Raw genomic sequence first — 24,590 nt, 5'->3', positions numbered from 1 at the left:
GGACGTGCTCTGATTGGCTCCCGGTCCTGACCGTCACGCGACCACATCTCAGTAACTGCTCCCACACGCGTTCAGCCCCAGTCCCTCCCGAATCTCGCAGTCAGACAGCACCAAAACAGACCCTTCGGCCCAACCAGTCCATGCCGACCCTAATCCCAAACTGAACTGGTCCCACCTGCCTGCCCCTGGCCCATATCCCTCCAAACCTTTCCTCTTCCTGTCTTGATCCAAATTTCAAGTTCCACAACATCCTTCTGATCGGTTGGCCACGTCCCCTGGAGGTAGCTTTTAACATCGGGCCTCTCCTCACACCCACCACTTCCTCTGGCAGTTCATTCCACACCTGAACTGCTTCCCACTCTCCCGTTCAATACAGTCATTGGCCTGCCCAGTCTGTGGCATCAGCTGTAGTTTACACCCCCACCCACCCCCGTTGATGTTTGATCCTCCCCCACCCCCATTTCTTTGTGAAGAATCTCGCTGACTGTGCCTTTGAAATATCCAACAACACTACCTTCACACCCTCCCCTTGTGCCTGCAGCTCACTCTCTTCCTGGGTTTCTGTGGGTCCCCCACACATGCCAACCTCTCCCACTGAGAGATTCCATGTTTCTCTCTCACCCCCCTCTCTCTCTCTCTCTCTCTCTCTCTCCCCCCTCTCTTTCCCCCCTCTCTCTCTCCTTTTTTCTCTCTCTCTTTCCCCCCCCATCTCTCTCTCTCCCCCCCTCCCCCTTCTCTCTCTCTCCCCCCCTTCCCCTCTCTCTCTCCCCCTTTCTCTCTCTCTCCCCCTCCTCTTTCCCCTCTCTCTCTCGCTCTCTCCCCCCCTTCCCCCCTCTCTCTCTCTCTCTCCCCCTCTTTCCTCTCTCTCTCTTTCTCTCTCTGTCTCTTCCCCACCCCTCTTTCCCCTCTCTTTCCCCTCTTTCTCTCCGTCTCTCTTTCCCCCCTCCCTCTCTCCCTCTCTCTGTCTCTCCCCCCCTCTTTCCCCTCTCTCTCTCCCTTTCTTTCCTCTCTCTCTCTCTCTCTCCCCCTCGCTGTCTCTCTCCCTCTCTGTCTTTCTCTCTCTCTCTCTCTCTCTCTCTCTCTCTCTCTCTCTCCCCCTCTCTCTCGTCCCTCTCTCTCTCTCTCGTCCACGTCTCTCTCTCTTTCTCTCCCCCTCTCTTTCCTCTCTCTCTCTCTCTCTCTCTCTCTCTCCCTCTCCCTCTCTTTCCCCTCTCTTTCTCTCTCTCTCTCTCTCTCTCTGTCGGAAACTGTCCAGTTTCAGCTCCGGCCTCCAAGCTGAGGGGTGAGGGGTTTGAGGTCGACGTATCTGCCTCCTGTAGTGACTGCTGTCCAGGCACACACCCCTGACAAGTGGCAAGTAACATCCATGCCACACAAATGCCAGGCTATGACCATCACCATTGAGAGAGAATCTAACCACCACCCCTTGACATTCAATGGTGTTACCATCACTGGGGGTCTCAATGTCCTGGGGGTCACCAGAAACTCAACTGGACTCACCATATAAACACTGTGGCTACAAGAGCAGGTCAGAGGCCGGGAATCCTGCAGTGAGTAACTCCCCTCCTGACTCCCCAAAGCCTGTCCCACCATCTCCAAGGCACAAGTCAGGAGGGTGAGGGAATACTCCCCACTTGCCCCTGGATGGGGGCAGCTCCAACAACACTCAAGAAGCTCAACACCATCCAGGACAAAGCAGCCGCTTGATTGGCCCCACATCCACAAACATCCCCTCCCTCCCCCCCACCGACGCTCAGTAACAGCAGTGTGTACCATCCCCTCCCTCCCCCCACCGACGCTCAGTAACAGCAGTGTGTACCATCTACAAGATGCCCTGCAGAAACTCACCAAAGATCCTCAGGCAGCACCTTCCAAACCCACGGCCACTTCCATCTAGAAGGACAAGGGCAGCAGATACATGGGAACACCACCCCCTGCAAGTTCCCCTCCGAGCCCCTCACCATCCTGACTTGGAAATATATCGCCGTTCCTTCAGTGTCACTGGGTCAGAATCCTGGAATTCCCTCCCTCAGGGCATTGTGGGTCAACCTACAGCACATGGACTGCAGCGGTTCAAGATGGCAGCTCACCCCCACCTTCTCAAGGGGGCAACTAGGGACGGGGCAGTAAATGCTAGGCCCAGGCAGCGACACCCACATCCCACAAGTGGGTAAATAATTAATGCCCAGGCCTTTCAGCTTTGCCACGGCGCCAGTGTAGTTGCTTTGGTGTTGTTGGCACTCTGGTGGAGATTGGCAGGGTGGAGAGACAAACCCTTGTGCTTTCTTTGCAGTTTGCAAGTACACAGTCCACGAACGATGTGCCTCCAAAGCTCCTTCCTGCTGTATCCGAACGTATGCAAAATCCATCAAGGACACCAACGTAAGCTGTTGACTTGTTCTCTTCTTAACACTGATCAGTGATTGTTTCTCGTTCTCCCCACTTTGGCGTGGGACTGGGCAGCAGGGCGCAGACTTCTCTGTGAAAAACAAGCCCGACCCACAGGGAAGGACAGTGAGGGGGGGGGGGCCATTCGGCCCCTCAGCCTGCTCTACCATTCCTTTGGCTCACAGCTTGGTCACCTCAACTCTGCTCTGACATCTGCCTCTGTCACCCCCACGGATTCCGGCTCGCTCTCGGGAAGGGAATTCCAAACAGTAATGACCCCCCCCCCCGAGAGAGGAAATCCTTCCTCGTTCCTGGCTTGGCTGGGATGAGTTTGAAACAATGTCTGCTATTTTCTCCTCTCCCCCTGACATGGAGAAATGTTGTCCCGACCCTCCCGCTCAAGGGCTGGCAAAATCTCAACAAAGATGGCCTCGCCTTCTTCCAAGCAGCTCGAACTTTCCGTCCCAGAATTCAGCGGGGAGACCTTGTCTGAGCTGCTTCCCGGACAAAGGTGGGAATCTTGAGGACCACAGCTGCACCCAGGACTCTCGGTGTGGTCTCAGTGACACCTTACCCCATTGGAGTTAGGCCTTCCTCCCCCCTTGCTGTTGTATTCCCACTGCCATAAAGGCTGATGGGCTCACTGTAGTGACATGTTGACTTGTGATTCCTAATCAAGGACCCCCAGATCCCTCTGCATCACTGCATTCTGCAATCCTTCTCCATTTACGCTCGGGCTTTCTCTAATCCTTTGACCCCACATTGTTCACCCGCTGCCAATCCACAGCCCTGAACCGACCTCGATCCCTTTGAGTCCTCCCCCTTGCTATCTTTGTGGGCGGTACGGTGGCACAGTGGTTAGCACTGCTGCCTCACAGCGCCAGAGACCCGGGTTCAATTCCCGACTCAGGTGACTGACTGTGTGGAGTTTGCACATTCTCCCCGTGTCTGCGTGGGTTTCCTCTGGGTGCTCCGGTTTCCTCCCACAGTCACAAAGATGTGCGGGTCAGGTGGATTGGCCATGCTAAATTGCCCCTAGTGTTAGGTAAGGGGTAAATGTATGGGTGGGTTGCGCTTCGGCGGGTCGGTGTGGACTTGTTGGGCCGAAGGGCCTGTTTCCACACTGTAAGTAATCTAATCTAATCTTTGACTGCGATACAGTCCGTTCCTTCTACTGAATGTTAGTTGCCAAAAGCCGAGACCCCAGCCGTGATCCCCGGTGGCACTGCACTGGTAAATGTCCCGGGTGGTCATTTTCAGGCCCGTGCATTTCCGGAGTTTTTCACGGAGTGACACCTCAGACAGGACTGTGCCCCATCTGATCGGATGAGAGATGGCAAAAGGGGAACCGTTGGATTGTAACTTGCAGCGTGTTTTCTGCACAGACCCTCCCCCGGGGGTGGGGTGGGGGCTGGAATGCCAGAATCTGGCCAATTTCCGGAGCTGTCGGGATAGCAACCAGACAAAATCCTGGCGACCAGGCCGCTCATTCCCATTCCCCGCTTTGCATTCGAATGGCTCATCTCTTGAGCAGGACAACGGGCCAAGGGGCCACTTTCTGAGCCAGAGGCATCCATTCCTGAATCCTGCCTCACCTCCCTGTCATTTGGGGAGCACTCACTTGGAGGCAGAGTTTCATAGAATCCCTACAGTGTGGAAGCAGGCCATTCGGCCCATTGAGTCTACCCCAGCCATCCAAAGAACATCCCTATCCCTGTAATTCTGCAATTCCCATGGTGAATCCACCTCGTCTGTACTTGCCTGAACATCAGGATTTGGAGATGCCGGTGTTGGGCTGGGGTGTCCAAAGTTAAAAATCCCACAACACCAGGTTATAGTCCAACAGGTTTATTTGGAAGCACTATCAGAGTGTCCTGCATCAGGTGGTTATGGAGAATCAGATTGTAAGACACAGATGTAACTGGAATTATATATTGAAAAAGACCTGATTGATTGTTAAGTCTCTCATCTTTTTGACTGACCATGTTGGTTTCAGTTCTTTCATATGTTGAGACTCCACCTCCACCCCCCCTCACACACACGTGCGCACACACCCACCCACACGCACACATACACATATACGTTTGTGGGGTGAATTTGTACTTGCAGAATTCCATTTTATTTTGCTCAAAAACTGCACGAATCCATGTAAGTTTCTGTAAATCCCTTTTTTAGATTAGAATCAGTCTGACCATTGTGGCACAGACAGCCTCACACAGGGAGCTAACACCTTCAATACATTATCTGGGTCGACATGACACCTATTGTTAAAGTTCACTGGAGAACGTAACTTTTAAAAAAGGTTCTGGGATTTACAAATGAAAGAACTGAAACCAACATGGTCATTCTAAAGGATGTAAAAAATGAGGTCTGCAGATGCTGGAGATCACAGCTGCAAATGTGTTGCTGGTCAAAGCACAGCAGGCCAGGCAGCATCTCAGGAATAGAGAATTCGACGTTTCGAGCATAAGCCCTTCATCAGGAAGGATGAGAGACTTAACAAACAATCCAGGTCTTTGTGAATGTATAATTCCAGTTACATCACACTGTAAACTTTTGCTATAAATTCTGTGTCTTACAATCTGATTCTCCACAACCATCTGATGAAGGAGCAGCACTCTGAGAGCTAGTGCTTCTAAATGAACCTGTTGGACTATAACCTGGTGTTGTGGGATTTTTAACTTTGTCCCTGAACGTTAAGGGTAATTTCCCATGGCCAATTTACCTGACCTGCACATCTTTGGATTGTGGGAGGAAACCCACGCAGACACGGGGAGAAAGTGCAAACTCCACCCGAGGCTGGAATCGAACCTGGGTCCCTAGCACTGTGAGGCAGCAGTGCTAACCACTTAGCCACTATACCACCTCTGGAAGTTCCCTCATGGCCAGCCCCAATCCAAGAGGAAGATCCAAGGAGCCCAGGAATTGAACCGGCTCTGAGGTCCCTTACTCCATCGTTTCAGGGATGTCAAGTCAAGGATGAGCTGGTCCTTTTAGGTGGCATTTTCTGCTTGGGCAGGAGAGAGAACCACCGCAGCCATTGCTGAGCTTGCTCAGTCCCAGAGCTGATGCCAACTGCCCTTGTCTATGCCCCAAGGGGAGGGGGGGGGCACGTTAGTGGCGCTATCCTCAACATATGATTGGGTAGTGTAGGTGACCAGTTCTCGTGCCAAGGGGAGCAGCAACGTTGGGCTTGTTGGCATTGCCAGGACTTGGATCTCCCGGTGAGGAGCAGGCTGTAGTGGGATACCCTGTCAGAATAGTCATTGGAGAATAGGAGGAGGTGTCGAGGTCACGTCACTGGACCACAGAGGTCATCGGAGCAGATGGGGTTCAAATGTCACCCTGGCAAAGAGTGGCATTTAAAATCAGGAAATTCAAGCTGGCATTGAGAGCCGGTCTCAGCAATAGTGAGCGTTGTGAGAACATGCCTGGTTCTCTCAATGCCCTTCAGTGACAGAAATCTGCCATCCTTACCTGGTCTGGGCCTACATGTGACTCCAGACCCACAGCAATGTGGTTGACTCTTAACTACCCTTTGAAATGGCCGAGTGAGCCAATCCATGCCAGGGCAGTGAGTGCTCAGAAACCAACACAGGCTCACTCCCCAGGAACAAGGCCTGGGACGGTGGTGTCACCTAATCCATGTGAACCCTGGTTTGTTCGGGCAATGTCTTTGATTGAATCACATTTTCTCTTTGCCCATACTCGGGGCCTAGGTCATGAAACACATGTGGGTTGAAGGCAACTGTAACATCACCTGTGGGAGCTGCCAAAAAACCATAAAGAGCTTTCAACGGCTGACTGGTCTTCACTGTGTCTGGTGTCACAACACGGTGAGTGCCCGATTGTTCATTGTGAATCATTCCTGTCACTTCCAGCATGTCGGTAACATCTAGTCACATTAATCCATCATGTAATCTGACTCACTGTCACTACCTGTACCTTCACATCAAGTTAACAGAGCATGACCGTAATATGCGATGGTAATTACTCTAACTGTCGTAATGTCAGTTATCAACCTATTGTCGAATCCATAATCATTCCTGTCATTGTTTTCCAAAGATCTGCAGTTCTGAGTGTTGACATAACCAGTGTGGTTTTAGCGATCGCTTTGAACAGCAGTAATCGAGCTGCTACTGGGGTGAGATATATGAGCACATTTTGAGAAGGTTTGTAGCTCAAGTTGAGGTTCTGGCTGTAGGTTTGCTCGCTGAGCTGGAAGGTTCATTTCCAGATGTTTCGTCACCCTACTAGCTAACATCACCAGTGGGCCTCAGGCAAAGCAGTGCTGATAATTCCTGCTTTCTATTTATATGTTTGGTGTTCCTTGGGTTGGCGATGTCATTTCCTGTGGTGATGTCATTTCCTGTTCCTTTTCTCAGGGTGTGGTAGATGGGGTCTAACTCGATGTGTTTGTTGATGGAGTTCGGGTTGGATTGTCATGCTTTTAGGAATTCTCGTGTGTGTCTCTGTTTGGCTTGTTCTAGGATGGCAGACTACTCAGACCCCTCGGCATCATGGTAGCCCACAAACCCACCATTACACTAAAACAGCAGCTAATGAACTTGAAAGACCCTATACAGACAACAAACAAAAAGTTATTTACAAAATACCGTGCAAGGACTGTAACAAACGCTACATTGGACAAACAGGCAGAAAACTTGCTACCAGGGTATCATGAACATCAACTGGCCACAAAAAGACATGACCCTCTCTCACTAGTATCCTCACATATGGACGAGGAAGGACACCACTTCGACTGGGACAATACATCCATCCGAGGACAAGCCAAACACGAGAATTCCTAGAAGCATGGTGTTCCAACCAGAACTCTACCAACAAACCCATCGACTGGATCCCATTTACCACCCCCTGAGAAAAAGAACAGGAAGCGACTTCACCACAGGAAATTACATCACCAATCCAAAGAAACCCAAACATATCAATAGAAAGCAGGAGTTATCAGCGGTGCTTCGCCTGAGGCCCACTGAAGGTGTTACCTAGAAGGGTGACGAAACGTCTGGAAATGAACCTTCCAGCTCAGCGAGCAAACCTACATCCATATAACAGCAAAGGTATCGAAGTATGTGCAGGAATGGATGCGAAGGAAATCTCCGAGGATGAGACTGGAACTGAAAGGCTTTCAAACTAGAAGGATCGAGCAGGCTGGGGCTCTGTGTTCAGCAGACTGAGCAGGAACCTGTTTGAGAACTTGAAAATGATAAAGGGGATGCATACCATGACTGGTTGACATGGTGGGGAATTGCAAAGCCCGTGACCTGAACAGAAGACAGCCACTGGGCAAGTCCAATCTGCATTTGGAGAACAGACTGCTAACACTGAGAGAGTGGGGCGAGTGTGAAATACTATGCCCTCACTGAGAGTCGGGAATGTGAAGAGTATGGATGAAGTTCAGGGAAAACTAGTTACCTCAGAGTACAACAGGATCTGGACCAGATGGGCCAATGGGCTGAGAAGTGGCAGATGGAGTTTAATTCAGATAAATGTGAGGTGTTGCATTTTGGGAAAGCAAATCTTAGCAGGACTTATACACTTAATGGTAAGGTCCTAGGGAGTGTTGCTGAACAAAGAGACCTTGGAGTGCAGGTTCAGAGCTCCTTGAAAGTGGAGTCGCAGATAGATAGGATAGTGAAGGTGGCGTTTGGTATGCTTTCCTTTAATGGTCAGAGTATTGAGTACAGGAGTTGGGAGGTCATGTTGTGGCTGGACAGGACATTGGTTAGGCCACTGTTGGAATATTGCGTGCAATTCTGGTCTCCTTCCGATCGGAAAGATGTTGTGAAACTTGAAAGGGTTCAGAAAAGATTTACAAGGATGTTGCCAGGGTGGGAGGATCTGAGCTACAGGGAGAGGCTGAACAGGCTGGGGCTGTTTTCCCTGGAGTGTCGGAGGCTGAGGGGTGACCTTATAGAGGTTTATAAAATCATGAGGGGCATGGATAGGATAAATAGACAAAGTCTTTTCCCTGGGGTGTGGGAGTCCAGAACTAGAGGGGCATAGGTTTAGGGTGAGAGAGGAAAGATATAAAAAGGTCCTAAGGGGCAACTTTTTCACACAGAGGGTGGTACGTGTATGGAATGAGCTGCCAGAGGATGTGGTGGAGGCTGGTACAATTGCAACATTTATGAGGCATTTGGATGGGTATATGAATAGGAAGGGTTTGGAGGGATATGGGCCGGGTGCTGGCAGATGGGACTAGATTGGGTTGGGATATCTGGTCAGCATGGTCGGGTTGGACCGAAGGGTCTGTTTCCGTGCTGTAGATCTCACTGACTGGAGTGAAGTATATTGCATGGGTGTGTGTGGCCAGGGGTTGAATAATGAAGGATCTGGTGATCAGTTGAAATGAAGCAGTCTGCCTCCAGACTGAGTATATTAAAGAAATGCCAGCAGCGATCCCTGGGGCCTGCCCCTCAGCTGGAAAGGCCTTGCTACTTCTCCCCTCTCCCTGGTCTCTGGTTTGTTTGTGATTCAGCTCAGAGCCCTTCCTGCTTACCAGTTTGGTTCCAGATTCACCTTCAGGCGATCTGGCTGGAAGCCATGGGCACTGTCCCATCGCTGGAGACAGACTGGAGGGCAGTGGCATTGGCTGAAGGTGAACAGTTGGCGCTGAGGGGCCTGGGTGTGTGCTGCTCAGTAATCATGGCCCTCTTGTGTTCACAGCTCCATAATGAATGTGCACTGAAAGGGAAGGATGACTGTGACTGTGGCTCGTTGCGGGATCACGTGCTCCCTCCCTCTGCGATATATCCCGTCGTCCTGGTAAATCCTCGGCTCCTCTTCCTGGGGTTGGAGTCAACTGCGGAAAGCAATTGTTGGCTTTGTGTTGCTGGAACTCTGGAGGATGGGATAGACGATGGGGGATGGCGGGGGGGAGGTGGGGGTGAGGGGGGAGAGGGTGGCATTGTTGGGGGTGGGGTGAGAAATGGCTGGGAGATGTAAGCTTCGATCTTTGACACATTTTGTTTTTGATTAGATTCCCTACAGTAGGGAAACAGGCCCTTCGGCCCAACAAATCCAAACTGACCCTCCAAAGAGTAACCCACCCAGACCCATTCCTCGACCTACATTTACCTCTGATTAATGCACCTTACACTGTGGGTAATTTAGCATGGCGAATCTACCCTAACCTACACGTCCCTGGGCACTGTGGGTAATTTAGCATGGCGAATCTACCCTAACCTACACGTCCCTGGGCACTATGGGTAATTTAGCGTGGCGAATCTACCCTAACCTACACATCCCTGGGCACTATGGGTAATTTAGCATGGCGAATCTACCCTAACCTACACGTCCCTGGGCACTATGGGTAATTTAGCATGGCCAATCCACCCTAACCTGCACATCCCTGGGCACTATGGGTAATTTAGCGTAGCCAATCCTCCCTAACCTGCACATCTCTGGACACTACGGGACAATTTAGCATGGCCAATCCACCCTAACCTGCTCATCCCTGAACACTATGGGCAATTTAGCATGGCTAATCCACCCTAACCTGCACATCCCTGGACACTATGGGACAACTTTGCATGGCCTATCCACCCTAACCTACATATCCCTGGACACTATGGGTAATTTAGCATGGTCAATCCACCCTAACGTGCATATCCCTGGGCACTATGGGACAATTTAGCATAGCCAACCCACCCTAACCTTCACATCCCTGGGCACTATGGGTAATTTAGCATGGCCAATCCACCCTAACCTGCTCATCCCTGGACACTATGGGCAATTTAGCATGGCCTATCCACCCTAACCTACATATCCCTGGACACTATGGGTAATTTAGCATGGCCAATCCACCGTAACCTGCACATCCCTGGGAACTATGGGTAATTTAGCATGGCCAATCCACCGTAACCTGCACATCCCTGGACACTACGGGACAATTTAGCACGGTCAATCCACCCTAACCTGCACATCCCTGGGCACTATGGGTACTTTAGTGTGGCCAATCCACCCGAACCTGCACATTCCTGGGCACTACAGGACAACTTAGCATGGTCAATCCACCCTATCTGCATATCCCTGGGCACTATGGGTAATTTAGCACAGCCAATCCACCCTAACCTGCACATCCCTGGGCACTATGGGTAATTTAGCATGGTCAATCCACCCTAACCTGCTCATCCCTGGACACTGAGACAATTTCCCATGGCCAATCCACCTTGAAATGAACATATCTGGATACTGTGGGACAATTTCCCACGGCCAATCCACATGTTTGGACTGTGGGAGCACCCGGAGGAAACCCACGCAGGCATGGGGAGATTGTGCAAACTTCACACAGTCACCTGAGGCTGGAATGGAACCTGGGTCCCTGGTGCTGTGAGGCAGCACTGCTAACCACTGAGCCACCGTGCCACAGGTTGCTGGGCAATTCCGGTACGGTGCCCGCGGTGCGATGACAGGAAAGTCTTCACTCGGATTGGTTGGCTGTGTTGTGCGGGTGCAGTCTGGAGACTGGAGGGAGGGGGGAGACATTGAGTTGTCGAGGTTGGTGCACACTGACACGTGCAGGAGGGGAAGGGCGATGGACAAGTCTTGTCTCACTGCAGACGTCCTTCTGTTCCTCAGGACAGGCAGAACAGTCTGAAGAAAAAGGACGATGATGTCTCAGCCATCGACACAGAGCAGCCCATCACCACCGTGGATGGCAAGGTCTTGCAGGTGCGTTCCTGTTGGCGAGAGCTCACCTCTGGGCCCTGAATGCACGACGAGGTAGGGCCCACGCCGGCGTTTTCAGAAAGATCCATTTCCCGACGGTCGCATGGGGGTTGCCAGCGCCGGTCACTCTCGGAGAGAGGGTCCTGCTCTATCATTTCAGAGGGCTGGGCCTGGCTCACACTGAAAACAGGCCCAGTCCGACCTGCAGATTTCCTTCCACAGGCGGTCAACTCCCCAACGCCCCCCCACTCCACCCCACCACCCCCTCCCCGAGGAAAGATTCCCAGAGTCCTCCAGCCCCCGGCAAATCTAAAAGGTCCCATCTGCAGTGCCGGCCTCTCAGCCTTGGCCATTGTGGGGCGTGGGGTCAGTGTTTCAGTTCCCTGGTGCCCAGGCCCTGCTCCTCTCTGCTCCCCTCAGCCACGGACTGGACGCGGCCTCACCATCTGACCAGCCTGTCTCCATCAGCTCACAGAATGCCCACGGCGAACCGCGGCGTCTATCCTGTTAGTGCCCACATCCTGCAGGAACCCTCTTCCCCAGCGCCAGGGGGAAGGATGGTACACCCCTCCGGGCAGTTCTCCGTTTGGACCAACCCAACTCCGACACCCTGCCGCCTGACCCCGGAATGGCAGTGACTCCCATTCCCAGACCAGCCCTTGGTGGCCAAATGTGGACTTCCATCCCAGCTTCGCCCTCCCTAACTCTGTAACCCCCTCCAGCCCTTACACCCCTCCCTATCTCTGTAACCCCCTACACCCCCTCCCTATCTCAGTCACCCCCTCCAGCCCCAACACCCCCTCCCTAACTGTGTAACCCACCCCAGCCCCTACACCCCCTCCCTATCTCTGTCACCCCCTCCAGCCCGTACACCCCCTCCCAATCTCTGTAACGCATTCCAGCCCCTACACCCCCTCCCTATCTCTGTCACCCCCTCCAGTCCCTACACCCCCTCCCTATCTCTGTAACCCCCCCCTCCAGCCCCTACACCCCCCTCCCTATCTCTGTCACCCCCTTGAGTCCCTATACCCCCTCCCTATCTCTGTAAGCCCCTCCCGCACCTACACACCCTCCCTATATCTCTAACCCCCTCCAGCCCCTACACACCCTCCCTATCTCTGTAACCCCCTCCAGCCCCTACACCCCCCTCCCTATCTCAGTAACCCCTCTCCAGCCCCTACACTCCCTCCCTATCTCTGTAACCCCCTCCAGCCACTCCTCCCCCTCCCTATCTCTGTAAATCCCTCCAGCCCCTATTCCCCTCCCTATCTCTGTCACTACCCTCCAGTCCCTACACCCCCTCCCTATCTCTGTAATCCCCCCCAGCCCCTACAACTCCTCCCCTATCTCTGTAACCCACTCCAGACCCTATACCCCCTCCCTATCTCTGTAACCCCCTCCAGTTCCTACACTCCCCTCCCTATCTCTGTCACTCCCTCCAGCCCCTACACCCCCTCCCTATTTCTGTAACTCCCTCAAGCCCCTATTCCCCTCACTATCACTGTGACCTGCTCCAGACCCTACACCCCCTCCCTATTTCTGTAAACCCCTCCAGTCCCTCCACCCCCTCCCTATCTCTGTAACCCCCTCCAGTCCCTACACCCCCTCCCTATCTCTGTAACCCCCCTCCACCCCTCCCTATCTCTGTAACCCTCTCCAGCCCCAACACCCCCCTCCCTATCTCTGTAACCCCGTCCAGCCCCTACACCCCCCTCCCTATCTCTGTAATCCCCTCCAGCCCCAACACCCCCTCCCTATCTCTGTAACCCCCTCCAGTCTCTACACCCCCTCCCTATCTCTGTAACCCCCTCCAGCCCCTACACCCCCTCCCTATCTCTGTAACCCACTCCAGCCCCTACACCCCCTCCCTATTTCTGTAACCCCCTCCAGTCTCTACACCCCCTCCCTATCTCTGTAACCTCCTCCAGCCCCTACACCCCCTCCCTATTTCTGTAACCCCCTCCAGTCCCTACACCCCTCCCTATCTCTGTAACCCCCTCCAGCCCCTACACCCCCTCCCTATTTCTATAACCCCCTCCAGCCCCTACACCCCCTCCCTATTTCTGTAACCCCCTCCAGTCCCTACCCCTCCCTATCTCTATAACCCCCTCCAGCCCCTACACCCCCTCCCTATTTCTGTAACCCCCTCCAGCCCCTACACCCCTCCCTCTCTCTGTAAATCAATCAAGCCCCTATTCCCCTCCCTATCTCTGTAACCCCCTCCAGCCCCTCAACCCTCCATATCTCGGTCACCCCCGCCAGCCCCTACACTCCCACCCTATCTCTGTCACCCCCTCCAGTCCCTCCACCCCCTCCCTATCTCTGTAACCCCTCTCCAGCCCCTACAATCCCTCCCTATCTCTGTAACCCCCTCCAGCCCCTACTCCCCCTCCCTATCTCTGTAAATCCCTCCAGCCCCTATTCCCCTCCCTATCTCTGTCACCCCCTCCAATCCCTACACCCCCTCCCTATCTCAGTAACCCCTACCCACCCCTATTCCCCTTCCTATCTCAGTCACCTCCTCTAGTCCTTCTCTCCCCCACCCTTATTTCTCTCCAACCCCATTCCCCCAACCGACCCTCCCCACACCTCCATTTGCCAAGCCCCGACCACGCCATTGGTTTGCTGCCCATGTGTTTCCCTCTTGAAAACGCTGATTGTTGTTTGTTTCCCCTTGACCAGATTATCCCAGTGCCTCAGACTCACCCACTGCTGGTCTTTGTCAACCCGAAAAGTGGAGGGAAACAAGGCGAGAGGTAAGAGAGTGCTCCCGTTTGGAGGGTGGTCCCGTCTCTACCGGACCCTGAGCTGAGTGTCGGATGCCATGAGCTGACACAGCACGAGGCCTGACTAGGCCTCACTCAGAGCCTGCCTGCTGAAGCGAGCTGACTTGGTGCAGGCAAAGCACAGGCCACCCGAATGCTGCCTGTCCACCATGTTTGTTTTCCCCCTGTGCGGAATGTGGGCTTCGCTGGCAAGGTGCTGTTCATTGGCTGTCCCTCATTGCCCTGGAGAAAACTAGCTCTCCAGGCTATTTTCCTGTGGGATTTTCAACGTGGTTCAAAGTCAGGCACATGGATTTGCAGTCACATGCGGAAAGATGGCAGATTTCCTTCCCTCAAGGACCTGCGGTTTGAAGACCATTACACACTCACAATTCGGCTCGGTTTTAAATTGCAAATTTTATGGAATCCGACCAGCATACTCTGCCACTCAAGCCCACATCCTCGTGTGGAGATGTTTGATGACTGTCACATTCCCAGACACCCCCTGGGGAGTTGACAGCTTTGTTGTATCCTGGCCTTAGACAGACTTGGCCTGTGTGCCTCTCGTCAGTGTGACTGGTTCTTCACTGGTCCAGGGCTGCCAGGATTGATGCCAGCTTCCTTGGAGTGAGGAAAGGTGCCCTGGCTGAGCCCGGCTGGGGAGGCGTTACGATGTTAGCCCCTTCACCCTGGTTCCACAACGCTTTACATACACACCCAGACCAGACTCTTCAGTGAGGGCTTTGACAATGTTCAGCATCCAGGAGACAGATGGCCTAGTGATCACTGACTTCCTCAGCACAGATACCATCTCATATATATACACACACACGCACCCACACACACTCATTCACACTCGGGCGTGCACGTACTCATACACACAAGCACACTCCCTCACACACATGCACACACACGCGCGCGCGCACGCACACACACCCTCATTCACACTCGGGCGTGCACGTACTTACACACAAGCACACTCACACGCGCGCGTGCGCACACCCTCATTCACACTCAGGCATGCGTGCAGACATACACACACACAGACACGCACACTCACATACTTGTGCGCACACTCACACATGTGCGTACACATACACAGTCTCACACTCACTCACACTCGCGCATGCACGTACACACACACGCACACGCATGCACATGTGTACACACACACACACACATACTCACACACCCTCAGAGAGGAGGGTGGGGGAAGATAGCAAAGAGGACAATGGGTGAATGGGGGTGGGGTTGGAGGTGATAGGTCAGAGGGGAGGGTGGGGGAAGATAGCAAAGAGAACAAAGGGTGAATGGGGGTGGGGTTGGAGGTGATAGGTCAGAGGGGAGGGTGGAGTGGGTAGGTGGGAAGGAAGATAGGCAGGTAGGACAGGTCATGAGGACAGTGCTGAGCTGGAGCTGGGGTGAGGTAGGGGGGAGGGGAAATGCAGTGAAGATCTGTCGATCAAGCAATATCTTTGCAAACCATGCCTGTCCTGAGAGAAACAGCGTTCCATTCCTTCTGGACTCAATATCGAGTTCAATGCCTTTCGGGTTTGAGCTCTCCTTCCCCCTGTCCCCACACACAGTCTGCCATTACCCCACCCCGTTGTTTGTCACAAACAGTCTCCACCCTCCCAGTCAGATTGTAATCCAGGGTCAAAACATGTGGATGCTGGAAAAGCACAGCAGGTCAGGCAGCGTCCGAGGAGCAGGAGAGTCGACGTTTCGGGCCGAAGCCCTTCACCAGGAATCAGTAATCTACTCCTTTGCCTGTCCAACTGCTCTTCTGTCTCTCTTTGGGCTCTATCCCCACCTATCGTTTACGCCTTCACACGCCTCCCCCTCCCTCCACCTTACCTTCTGCATAAAAGCCGCCATTTTCCGAGCTCCCATCAGTCCTGCGGAAGGGCCTGAGCCGTTCGCTCTGATTTCTCTCCAAAAGTGCTGAGCTTTTCCAGCAATTGCTCGGTTTGTTGCAATGGATAAGGGGAGTGACTGCACGGGGCTAACCCGCTCTCACTGTGTGCTTGCAGGGTCTTACAGAAGTTCCAGTACCTTCTCAACCCAAGACAAGTCTTCAACCTGGCGAAGGATGGCCCGAAACCAGGGTAAGGCCAACCCGGCTTTGAAAGCATCGCTCACGTTTCAGTTAAACGGCACTTACCAAGTAGCAGCCTTTCTTTGATTGCCTGTAGTGCTTTAAAAGCATTTGCTGAGCAGTTTCTGGGCTCCGTGCCCTTGGTGCGCGTCACGCAGCAGAAAGTGTAACGCAATATACCTGCTATCCCATCAATCAGTGGGGGGATTGCCTTTATTTCCCGCCCTGGTTTGACTGTGTCCTTTGTTGCTATAGTTACCGAATGCAGGCTTCCCCGGAGACCAGGCCGGAGGGGGCCCAGGCAAAGCAGATTGCTGTCTCCCGGTTGAGCTACCTGTCTGCACGGGGCAGGGCAAGATTCAAAGCAACGGCCTGGCATTTTACCGGGACCCTTTGCCAGTGAGGCATTAGTGGCGCCAGCTGGCACGCAGGCATCTCGACCAGTTCTGGCCACCCCTCTGCCAGAAAGAGGGCACAGTAGAGCTGGGCAGAGGCCGCCATGTTTAGCCAGTTTCTGACAAGGACGGGCAGGTGTGGCACTGTGACGTTTGGTTCCCTCCGCACGAGAAGGCCTGGTTGGCAGCGGGCAGGGGGGCGTGGCGGATCCCTGGGTTGAGAGAGGCTGCTTATCGTGGTGGGTCACCCAGCACTCACTGCTTTGACCGTGTCATATGTAATACTGACGGCCGCAAATTGACAGCAGAACCGCCAAGGCCTGTGGGAAGGCCATACTCCTGATGAGATGCCAGCACTAACACACGAGCAACGGGTGACATGAGACAACTGGCCAAGGGCCTCCCCCAACCCCATTCCTTCCAAGCCTCTTCTGGATAACTCCTGGTTCTGATTTCCTGTATGCATGGCTTCCAGGGGCATCTTTTAATAGTTCATTCACGGAATGTGGGTGTCACTGGCTGGGCCCAGTATTTATTGCCCCGTCCCTAGTTGCCCTCCCTTGAGAAGGTGGGGGTGAGCTGCCATCTTGAACCGCTGCAGTCCATGTGCTGTGGGTTGACCCACAATGCCCTGAGGGAGGGAATTCCAGGATTCTCTCCCAGTGACACTGAAGGAACGGCGATATATTTCCAAGTCAGGATGGTGAGGAGCATGGAGGGGAACTTGCAGGGGGTGGTGTTCCCATGTATCTGCTGCCCTTGTCCTTCTAGATGGAAGTGGTGGTGGGTTTGGAAGGTGCTGCCTGAGGATCTTTGGTGAGTTTCTGCAGGGCATCTTGTAGATTGTACACACTGCTGTTACTGAGCGTCGGTGGGGGGGAGGGAGGGGGTGTTTATGGGCAGAGGGTGGGACAGGTGTTGGAGATGGGGGAGGTGTTGGAGACAGGGGGTGTCAGGGGGTGTTGGGGAATGTTAGGGTGGGGCATTGGTGGATGGGGAGTGTTGGGGTGGGGAAGGGGACAAAATGACAGAGTGCCTGCCGGAGTGCTGCCAGCCAGTGTGCCAGGCTCACTGACGCACTTTCACCCAGCAGAAACCCTCATCAGTAGGTACCCTGCTACCCTGCACCGTGCCCCCCGTCCCTCCCTCGTGTGTGCCCCCCGCCCCCTACCACAGTGTACCCTGACTCCCCTGTGTGTGCCCCCTGCCCTCTCCCACAGTGTACCCTGACGCCCCTGTGTGTGCCCCCTGTGCTGCCTCCCACAGTGTACCCTGACCCCCCTGTGTGTGCCCCCTGCCCTCTCCCACAGTGTACCCTGACCCCCCTGTGTGTGCCCCCTGCCCTCCCACAGTGTACCCTGACTACCCTGTGTGTGCCCCCTGCCCTCGCACAGTGTACCCTGACCCCCCGTGTGTGCCCCCTGCCCCCTCCCACAGTGTACCCTGACCCCCCTGTGTGTGCCCCCTGCCCTCTCCCACAGTGTACCCTGACCCCCCTGTGTGTGCCCCCTGCCCCCTCCCACAGTGTACCCTGACCCCCCTGTGTGTGCCCCCTGCCCCCTCCCACAGTGTACCCTGACCCCCCTGTGTGTGCCCCCTGCCCTCTCCCACAGTGTACCCTGACCCCCCTGTGTGTGCCCCCTGCCCCCTCCCACAGTGTACCCTGACCCCCCTGTGTGTGCCCCCTGCCCCCTCCCACAGTGTACCCTGACCCCCCTGTGTGTGCCCCCTGCGCCCTCCCACAGTGTACCCTGACCCCCCTGTGTGTGCCCCCTGCCCTCTCCCACAGTGTACCCTGACCCCCCTGTGTGTGCCCCCTGCCCTCCCACAGTGTACCCTGAGCCCCCGTGTGTGCCCCCTGCCCTCTCCCACAGTGTACCCTGACCCCCCTGTGTGTGCCCCCTGCCCCCTCCCACAGTGTACCCTGACCCCCCTGTGTGTGCCCCCTGCGCCCTCTCCCACAGTGTACCCTGACCCCCTGTGTGTGCCCCCTGCCCCCTCCCACAATGTACCCTGACCCCCCTGTGTGTGCCCCCTGCCCTCTCCCACAGTGTACCCTGACCCCCCTGTGTGTGCCCCCGCGCCCTCCCACAGTGTACCCTGTCCCCCCTGTGTGTGCCCCCTGCCCTCTCCCACAGTGTACCCTGACCCCCTGTGTGTGCCCCCTGCCCCCTCCCACAGTGTACCCTGACCCCCCTGTGTGTGCCCCCTGCCCTCTCCCACAGTGTACCCTGACCCCCCTGTGTGTGCCCCCTGCCCCCTCCCACAGTGTACCCTGACCCCCCTGTGTGTGCCCCCTGCGCCCTCTCCCAAAGTGTACCCTGACCCCCTGTGTGTGCCCCCTGCCCCCTCCCACAGTGTACCCTGACCCCCCTGTGTGTGCCCCCTGCGCCCTCTCCCACAGTGTACCCTGTCCCCCCTGTGTGTGCCCCCTGCCCTCCCACAGTGTACCCTGACCCCCTGTGTGTGCCCCCTGCCCTCCCACAGTGTACCCTGACCCCCCTGTGTGTGCCCCCTGCCCTCCCATAGTGTACCCTGACCCCCCTGTGTGTGCCCCCTGCGCCCTCTCCCACAGTGTACCCTGACCCCCCAGTGTGTGCCCCCGCCCCCTCCCACAGTGTACCCTGATCCCCCTGTGTGTGCCCCCTGCCCCCTCCCACAGTGTACCCTGACCCCCCTGTGTGTGCCCCTGCGCCCTCTCCCACAGTGTACCCTGACCCCCCTGTGTGTGCCCCCTGCCCCCTCCCACAGTGTACCCTGACCTCCCTGTGTGTGCCCCCCTGCCCCCTCCCACAGTGTACCCTGACCCCCCTGTGTGTGCCCCCTGCGCCCTCTCCCACAGTGTACCCTGACCCCCCTGTGTGTGCCCCCTGCCCCCTCCCACAGTGTACCCTGACCCCCCTGTGTGTGCCCCCTGCCCTCTCCCACAGTGTACCCTGACCCCCCTGTGTGTGCCCCCTGCCCCCTCCCACAGTGTTCCCTGACCCCCCCTATGTGTGCCCCTCTGCCCTCTCCCACAGTGTACCCTGACCCCCCTGTGTGTGCCCCCTGCCCCCTCCCACAGTGTACCCTGACCCCCCTGTGTGTGCCCCCTGCCCCCTCCCACAGTGTACCCTGACCCCCCTGTGTGTGCCTCCCCGCCCTCCCACAGTGTACCCTGACCCCCCCTGTGTGTGCCCCCTTCCCCCTCCCACAGTGTACCCTGACCCCTCTGTGTGTGCCCCCTGCCCCCTCCCACAGTGTACCCTGACCCCCCTGTGTGTGCCCCCTGCGCCCTCTCCCACAGTGTACCCTGACCCCCTGTGTGTGCCCCCTGCCCTCTCCCACAGTGTACCCTGACCCCCCTGTGTGTGCCCCCTGCGCCCTCTCCCACAGTGTACCCTGACCCCCCTGTGTGTGCCCCCTGCCCTCTCCCACAGTGTACCCTGACCCCCCTGTGTGTGCCCCCTGCGCCCTCCCACAGTGTACCCTGACCCCCTGTGTGTGCCCCCTGCCCTCTCCCACAGTGTACCCTGACCCCCCTGTGTGTGCCCCCTGCGCCCTCCCACAGTGTAGCCTGACCCCCCTGTGTGCGCCCCCTGCGCCCTCTCCCACAGTGTACCTTGACCCCCTGTGTTTGCCCCCTGCCCCCTCCCACAGTGTACCCTGACCCCCCTGTGTGTGCCCCCTGACCTCTCCCACAGTATACCCTGACCCCCCTGTGTGTGCCCCCTGCGCCCTCTCACAGTGTACCCTGACCCCCCGTGTGTGCCCGCTGCCCCCTCCCACAGTGTACCCTGACCCCCCCGTGTGTGCCCCCTGCCCCCTCCCACAGTGTACCCTGACCCCCCTGTGTGTGCCCCCTGCCCCCTCCCACAGTGTACCCGAGTTACTCCGAGGGCTCTGCTGCCCCTTCGGCCCCTCCAAGGCCAACCCCACTCCTTTTGCCAGCTCCAACGTTGGCCGCTGGCAGGAAAGCTCCCTCGTGTCGGCGTATTCCCCGTTCCTGACTCTGAGGGCAGGACGGTGTGTGACAAGGGTAACATAGACCTCCGAAACATATTGCTGGCCAGCCCCTACCCAGGCCCGGGAGGGCGAGGTGGGTAATGACACCCAGGGTGGGACATCAAGGGACAGGATCGGAGCAGACATAGGAAAGGAGCAACAAATAGGGTCAGAGGAAACAAGGCATAACGGGAGGCCACTCAGCCCTCCCAGGCTGCTTGCCCATTCAGTACGACTGATCTCACTTTAACCTCCACTCTACATTGTTATATATCCCTCGATAACCTTTCATCCCCTTGCCAGTCGATCATCTAGCTCCCTCTGCTGTAGAACCATTGAAAGGTTCCGCATCCAACGGCGTTTTGAGGAATTCCGAGTAAAGATGAACGTGTTTGATCTACCAGCCCTGACAGAGACCTGATTCCAAGGGGACCGAAACCCTCCGGGTCATGTGACTTTTCCAAAAGGCAACTGGGAAGGGAAGGGTGGTGGGGTGGCTTTGATAGTACGAGGTGGAGTCAATACAACAGCAAGAAATGATCTTGGATCCGATCTTGCAGAATCCATGTGGATAGAGGTGAAAAATAAGGTGAAAAATAACACAAAACCACTGGTGGGAATTGTCGAGAAACTCCCTCATAATAGCTAGGACAGAGAATAAAGCAAAAGATAAAAATGGCGTCTTAAAAACTGAGACACATTAATCGTCGGTGACATTAATCTTCATAGATTGGGATAGTCAGATTGTCAGAGTGTACTCGGGACAGTTTCCCGAAAGAGTAGGTTGTGGATCTAACCTGGGCTCAGGCCTGGTTTGGGTCTGGTGGTGTGTAATGTGTAATTAATAAAGGTTCCCAAGGAAGCAGTGAGCTTCAGTTTGAGATTGAGTAAGTTGGTTCAAAAACAGCTGTGCTAAACTTAAAGAAGGCGAATCCGTAAGGCAAACACGGTTGAGGGACAATGGGAGACCTTTAAAAACGAGTTCACGGCTCACAGCAGAGATATATCCGAATGAGGAAGAAGGAGCCTCCGAAGGGGACACGCTATACGTGGTTAACCTGGGAAAAGATCAGATCAAATTGGAAGAGAAGGCCCCCTGTTAGGCCTCACTGGGATAATGTACTGGAATTCCAACCCCATTATTCCTGCATTCATCCATAAACATTAAAGTTTTTTTTAATTCCCCAATATACCTGACTTTCAGAACCAGGAAAGCACTGACTATGTAACAGAACATTATGATTTATTACACGTAATTATTCTAGCTCGAGGTAACTAATTATCAACTGTCAAAAAATACTTCGGTTAATTAAAGCTCTAATTGCCTGAGAAACTCTCCGACTCTCACACACACACACACACAGATACACACACAGATACACACACGCACACACACGCACAGATACACACACGTACACGCGTGCACAGATACACACGGACAGACAGACACACACGCACAGATACACACACACACACACACACACACCGATACACACAGACAGACGCACACACAGACAGACAGACACACATGCACAGATACATGCACACTCACACAGATACATTCACGCACACACAGATACACGCACGCATGCACACACAGATACACACACACCCATGCACAGACACACAGATACACATGAACAGATACACACACGTGCACAGATACACACAGACACACATGCACAGATACACACGCACACACACGCATAGATACACATGCACACGCGTGCACAGATACGCATGGACAGACAGACACACACGTACAGATACACACACACACACACACACAGATACACACAGACAGACACTCTCGCACAGATACACACATGCACACACGTGCACAGATACACACAGACAGACAGACGCACAGATACACACACGCACACACGTGCACAGATACACACACTCACGCACATACACATGTGCACAGATACACACACATGCACAGATACACACACGCACGCATACATGTGCACAGACACACAGATACACACATGCACAGATACACACACGCACAGATAGGCACATGCACACACGTGCACAAATACACGTACACACACACGTGCACCGATACACACAGACACACACACACACACATACACAGATAAACATAGACAGACACACACACACACAGATATACAAATGCACACACACGTGCACAGATACACACAGACACACACAGATACACCTGGACAGACAGACACATGCACACACACGTGCAGATACACACATGCACACACACACATCCACAGATACAGATAGACAGACAGACACATGCACACACACGTGCACAGATACACACACGCGCACACACACACGCACAGATACGCAGACACACACACACACGCAGACACACACACACAAGATACACATGCACAGATACACATAGACAGACACACGCCCAGATACACACATGCACACACACACATATGCACAGATACACATAGACAGACAGACACATGCACACACACACGTGCACAGATACACACGCGCACACATGCACACAGATACACACAGACGCGCACACACGCAGACACACACACATACACACATGCACAGATACACATAGACACATGGAGGATCATAGAGCTGTACAACACAGAAACACACCCTTCAGTCCATCTTGTTCACCATCCCGAGGTACAAGAGCAGCTCACAGTCCGGGATTAGCCATGGGTATCCTCCTGGACCTGAAGGAGCCAGGATCAGTAAACCAGGCACAGTGTGGCACTGCCACCTCACACACTGAGAGATCCGGAGGAACCCCTGAGCTGCAGTGTGCCAGCTGTAGAGTGGTACTCCAGTGTGATCAGGAGTAGGGCCTGCCAGTTGACAGTTTCATGGCCATAGAGGTGTACAGCAGGGAAACAGACCCTTCGGCCCAACCCGTCCATACCGACCAGATATCCCAACCCAATCTAGTCCCACCTGCCAGCACCCAGCCCATATCCCTCCAAACCCTTCCTATTCATACACCCATCCAAATGCCTTTTAAATGTTGCAATTGTACCAGCCTCCACCACATCCTCTGGCAGCTCATTCCATACACGTACCACCCTCTGTGTGAAAAAGTTGCTCCTGAGGTCTCTTTTATATCTTCCCCCTCTCACCCTAAACCTATGCCCTCTAGTTCTGGACTCCCCCACCCCAGGGAAAAGACTTTGTCTATTTATCCTATCCATGCCCCTCATGATTTTATAAACCTCTATAAGGTCACCCCTCAGCCTCCGACGCTCCAGGGAAAACAGCCCCAGCCTGTTCAGCCTCTCCCTGTAGCTCAGACCCTCCCACCCTGGCAACATCCTTGTAAATCTTTTCTGAACCCTTTCAAGTTTCACAACATCCTTCCTACAAGAGGGAGACCAGAATTGAATGCAGTATTCCAAAAATGGCTTAACCAATCCCACACATAGATGTGAGCACACCCACAAATACACACACACACACAGGCATGCATAAACACACAGACATAGACACACACACATAGACAGACACACAGACAGACATACACACACACAGACACACACAGACATACACACACATATACACAGACAGACATAGATACACACACACACATACACAGACAGACATACACACATATATACACAGACAGATATAGACGCGCACACATAGACATAGACACACACACACAGACACACATACACATATACACAGACACACAGACATAGACATAGACACACACAGACACAGACATACAAACACACATATACACATACGTACACACACACAGACACAGACATAGACACACATACACACACACACACAGACACACACACACATATACACAGACAGACGTACACACACATATACACAGACACAGACAGACTTATACACACACATATATACACAGACACAGACAGATATAGTCACACACACATAGATATAGACACAGACACACACACACACATATACACAGACAGACGTACACACACATGTTCACAGACAAACAGATATAGACACGCACACATAGACATAGACACACAGACATACACACACACATATACACAGACAGACGTACATACACATTTACACAGACACAGACAGACATAGACACACACAGACACACACACACATATACACAGACAGACGTACACACACATAAAACAGACACAGACAGACATAGACACACAGACATAGACACACACACACACACATAGACATAGATACACACACCCTGATATACAGGAAAATAAACATGGGTTGTGAACTGAGGGAAACACTGGGAAAGCAGCTGAGTAGGTCCTGTTT

General features: G+C 54.1%; 1 protein-coding gene across 1 annotated transcript in view; it reads left to right on the top strand.

Annotated features, from left to right (window-relative positions):
- LOC132808976 (diacylglycerol kinase beta-like) overlaps nucleotides 1-24,590 on the top strand; it is a 112,662-nt gene that overhangs the window by 66,435 nt on the left and 21,637 nt on the right. Inside the window, exons 10-15 of the mRNA XM_060822369.1 lie at nucleotides 2,294-2,382; nucleotides 6,108-6,224; nucleotides 9,076-9,174; nucleotides 10,990-11,082; nucleotides 13,762-13,835; nucleotides 15,878-15,952. Of these exons, the coding sequence (XP_060678352.1) occupies nucleotides 2,294-2,382; nucleotides 6,108-6,224; nucleotides 9,076-9,174; nucleotides 10,990-11,082; nucleotides 13,762-13,835; nucleotides 15,878-15,952 (547 nt within the window). The remainder of the gene's footprint in view (nucleotides 1-2,293; nucleotides 2,383-6,107; nucleotides 6,225-9,075; nucleotides 9,175-10,989; nucleotides 11,083-13,761; nucleotides 13,836-15,877; nucleotides 15,953-24,590) is intronic.

Source organism: Hemiscyllium ocellatum (genome assembly GCF_020745735.1).
Source record: "Hemiscyllium ocellatum isolate sHemOce1 chromosome X unlocalized genomic scaffold, sHemOce1.pat.X.cur. SUPER_X_unloc_6, whole genome shotgun sequence".
NCBI classification, from domain to species: Eukaryota; Metazoa; Chordata; class Chondrichthyes; order Orectolobiformes; family Hemiscylliidae; genus Hemiscyllium; species Hemiscyllium ocellatum.
The sequence above is the reverse complement of the archived record's forward strand: the minus strand, read 5'-3'. Positions and strand labels throughout refer to the sequence as shown.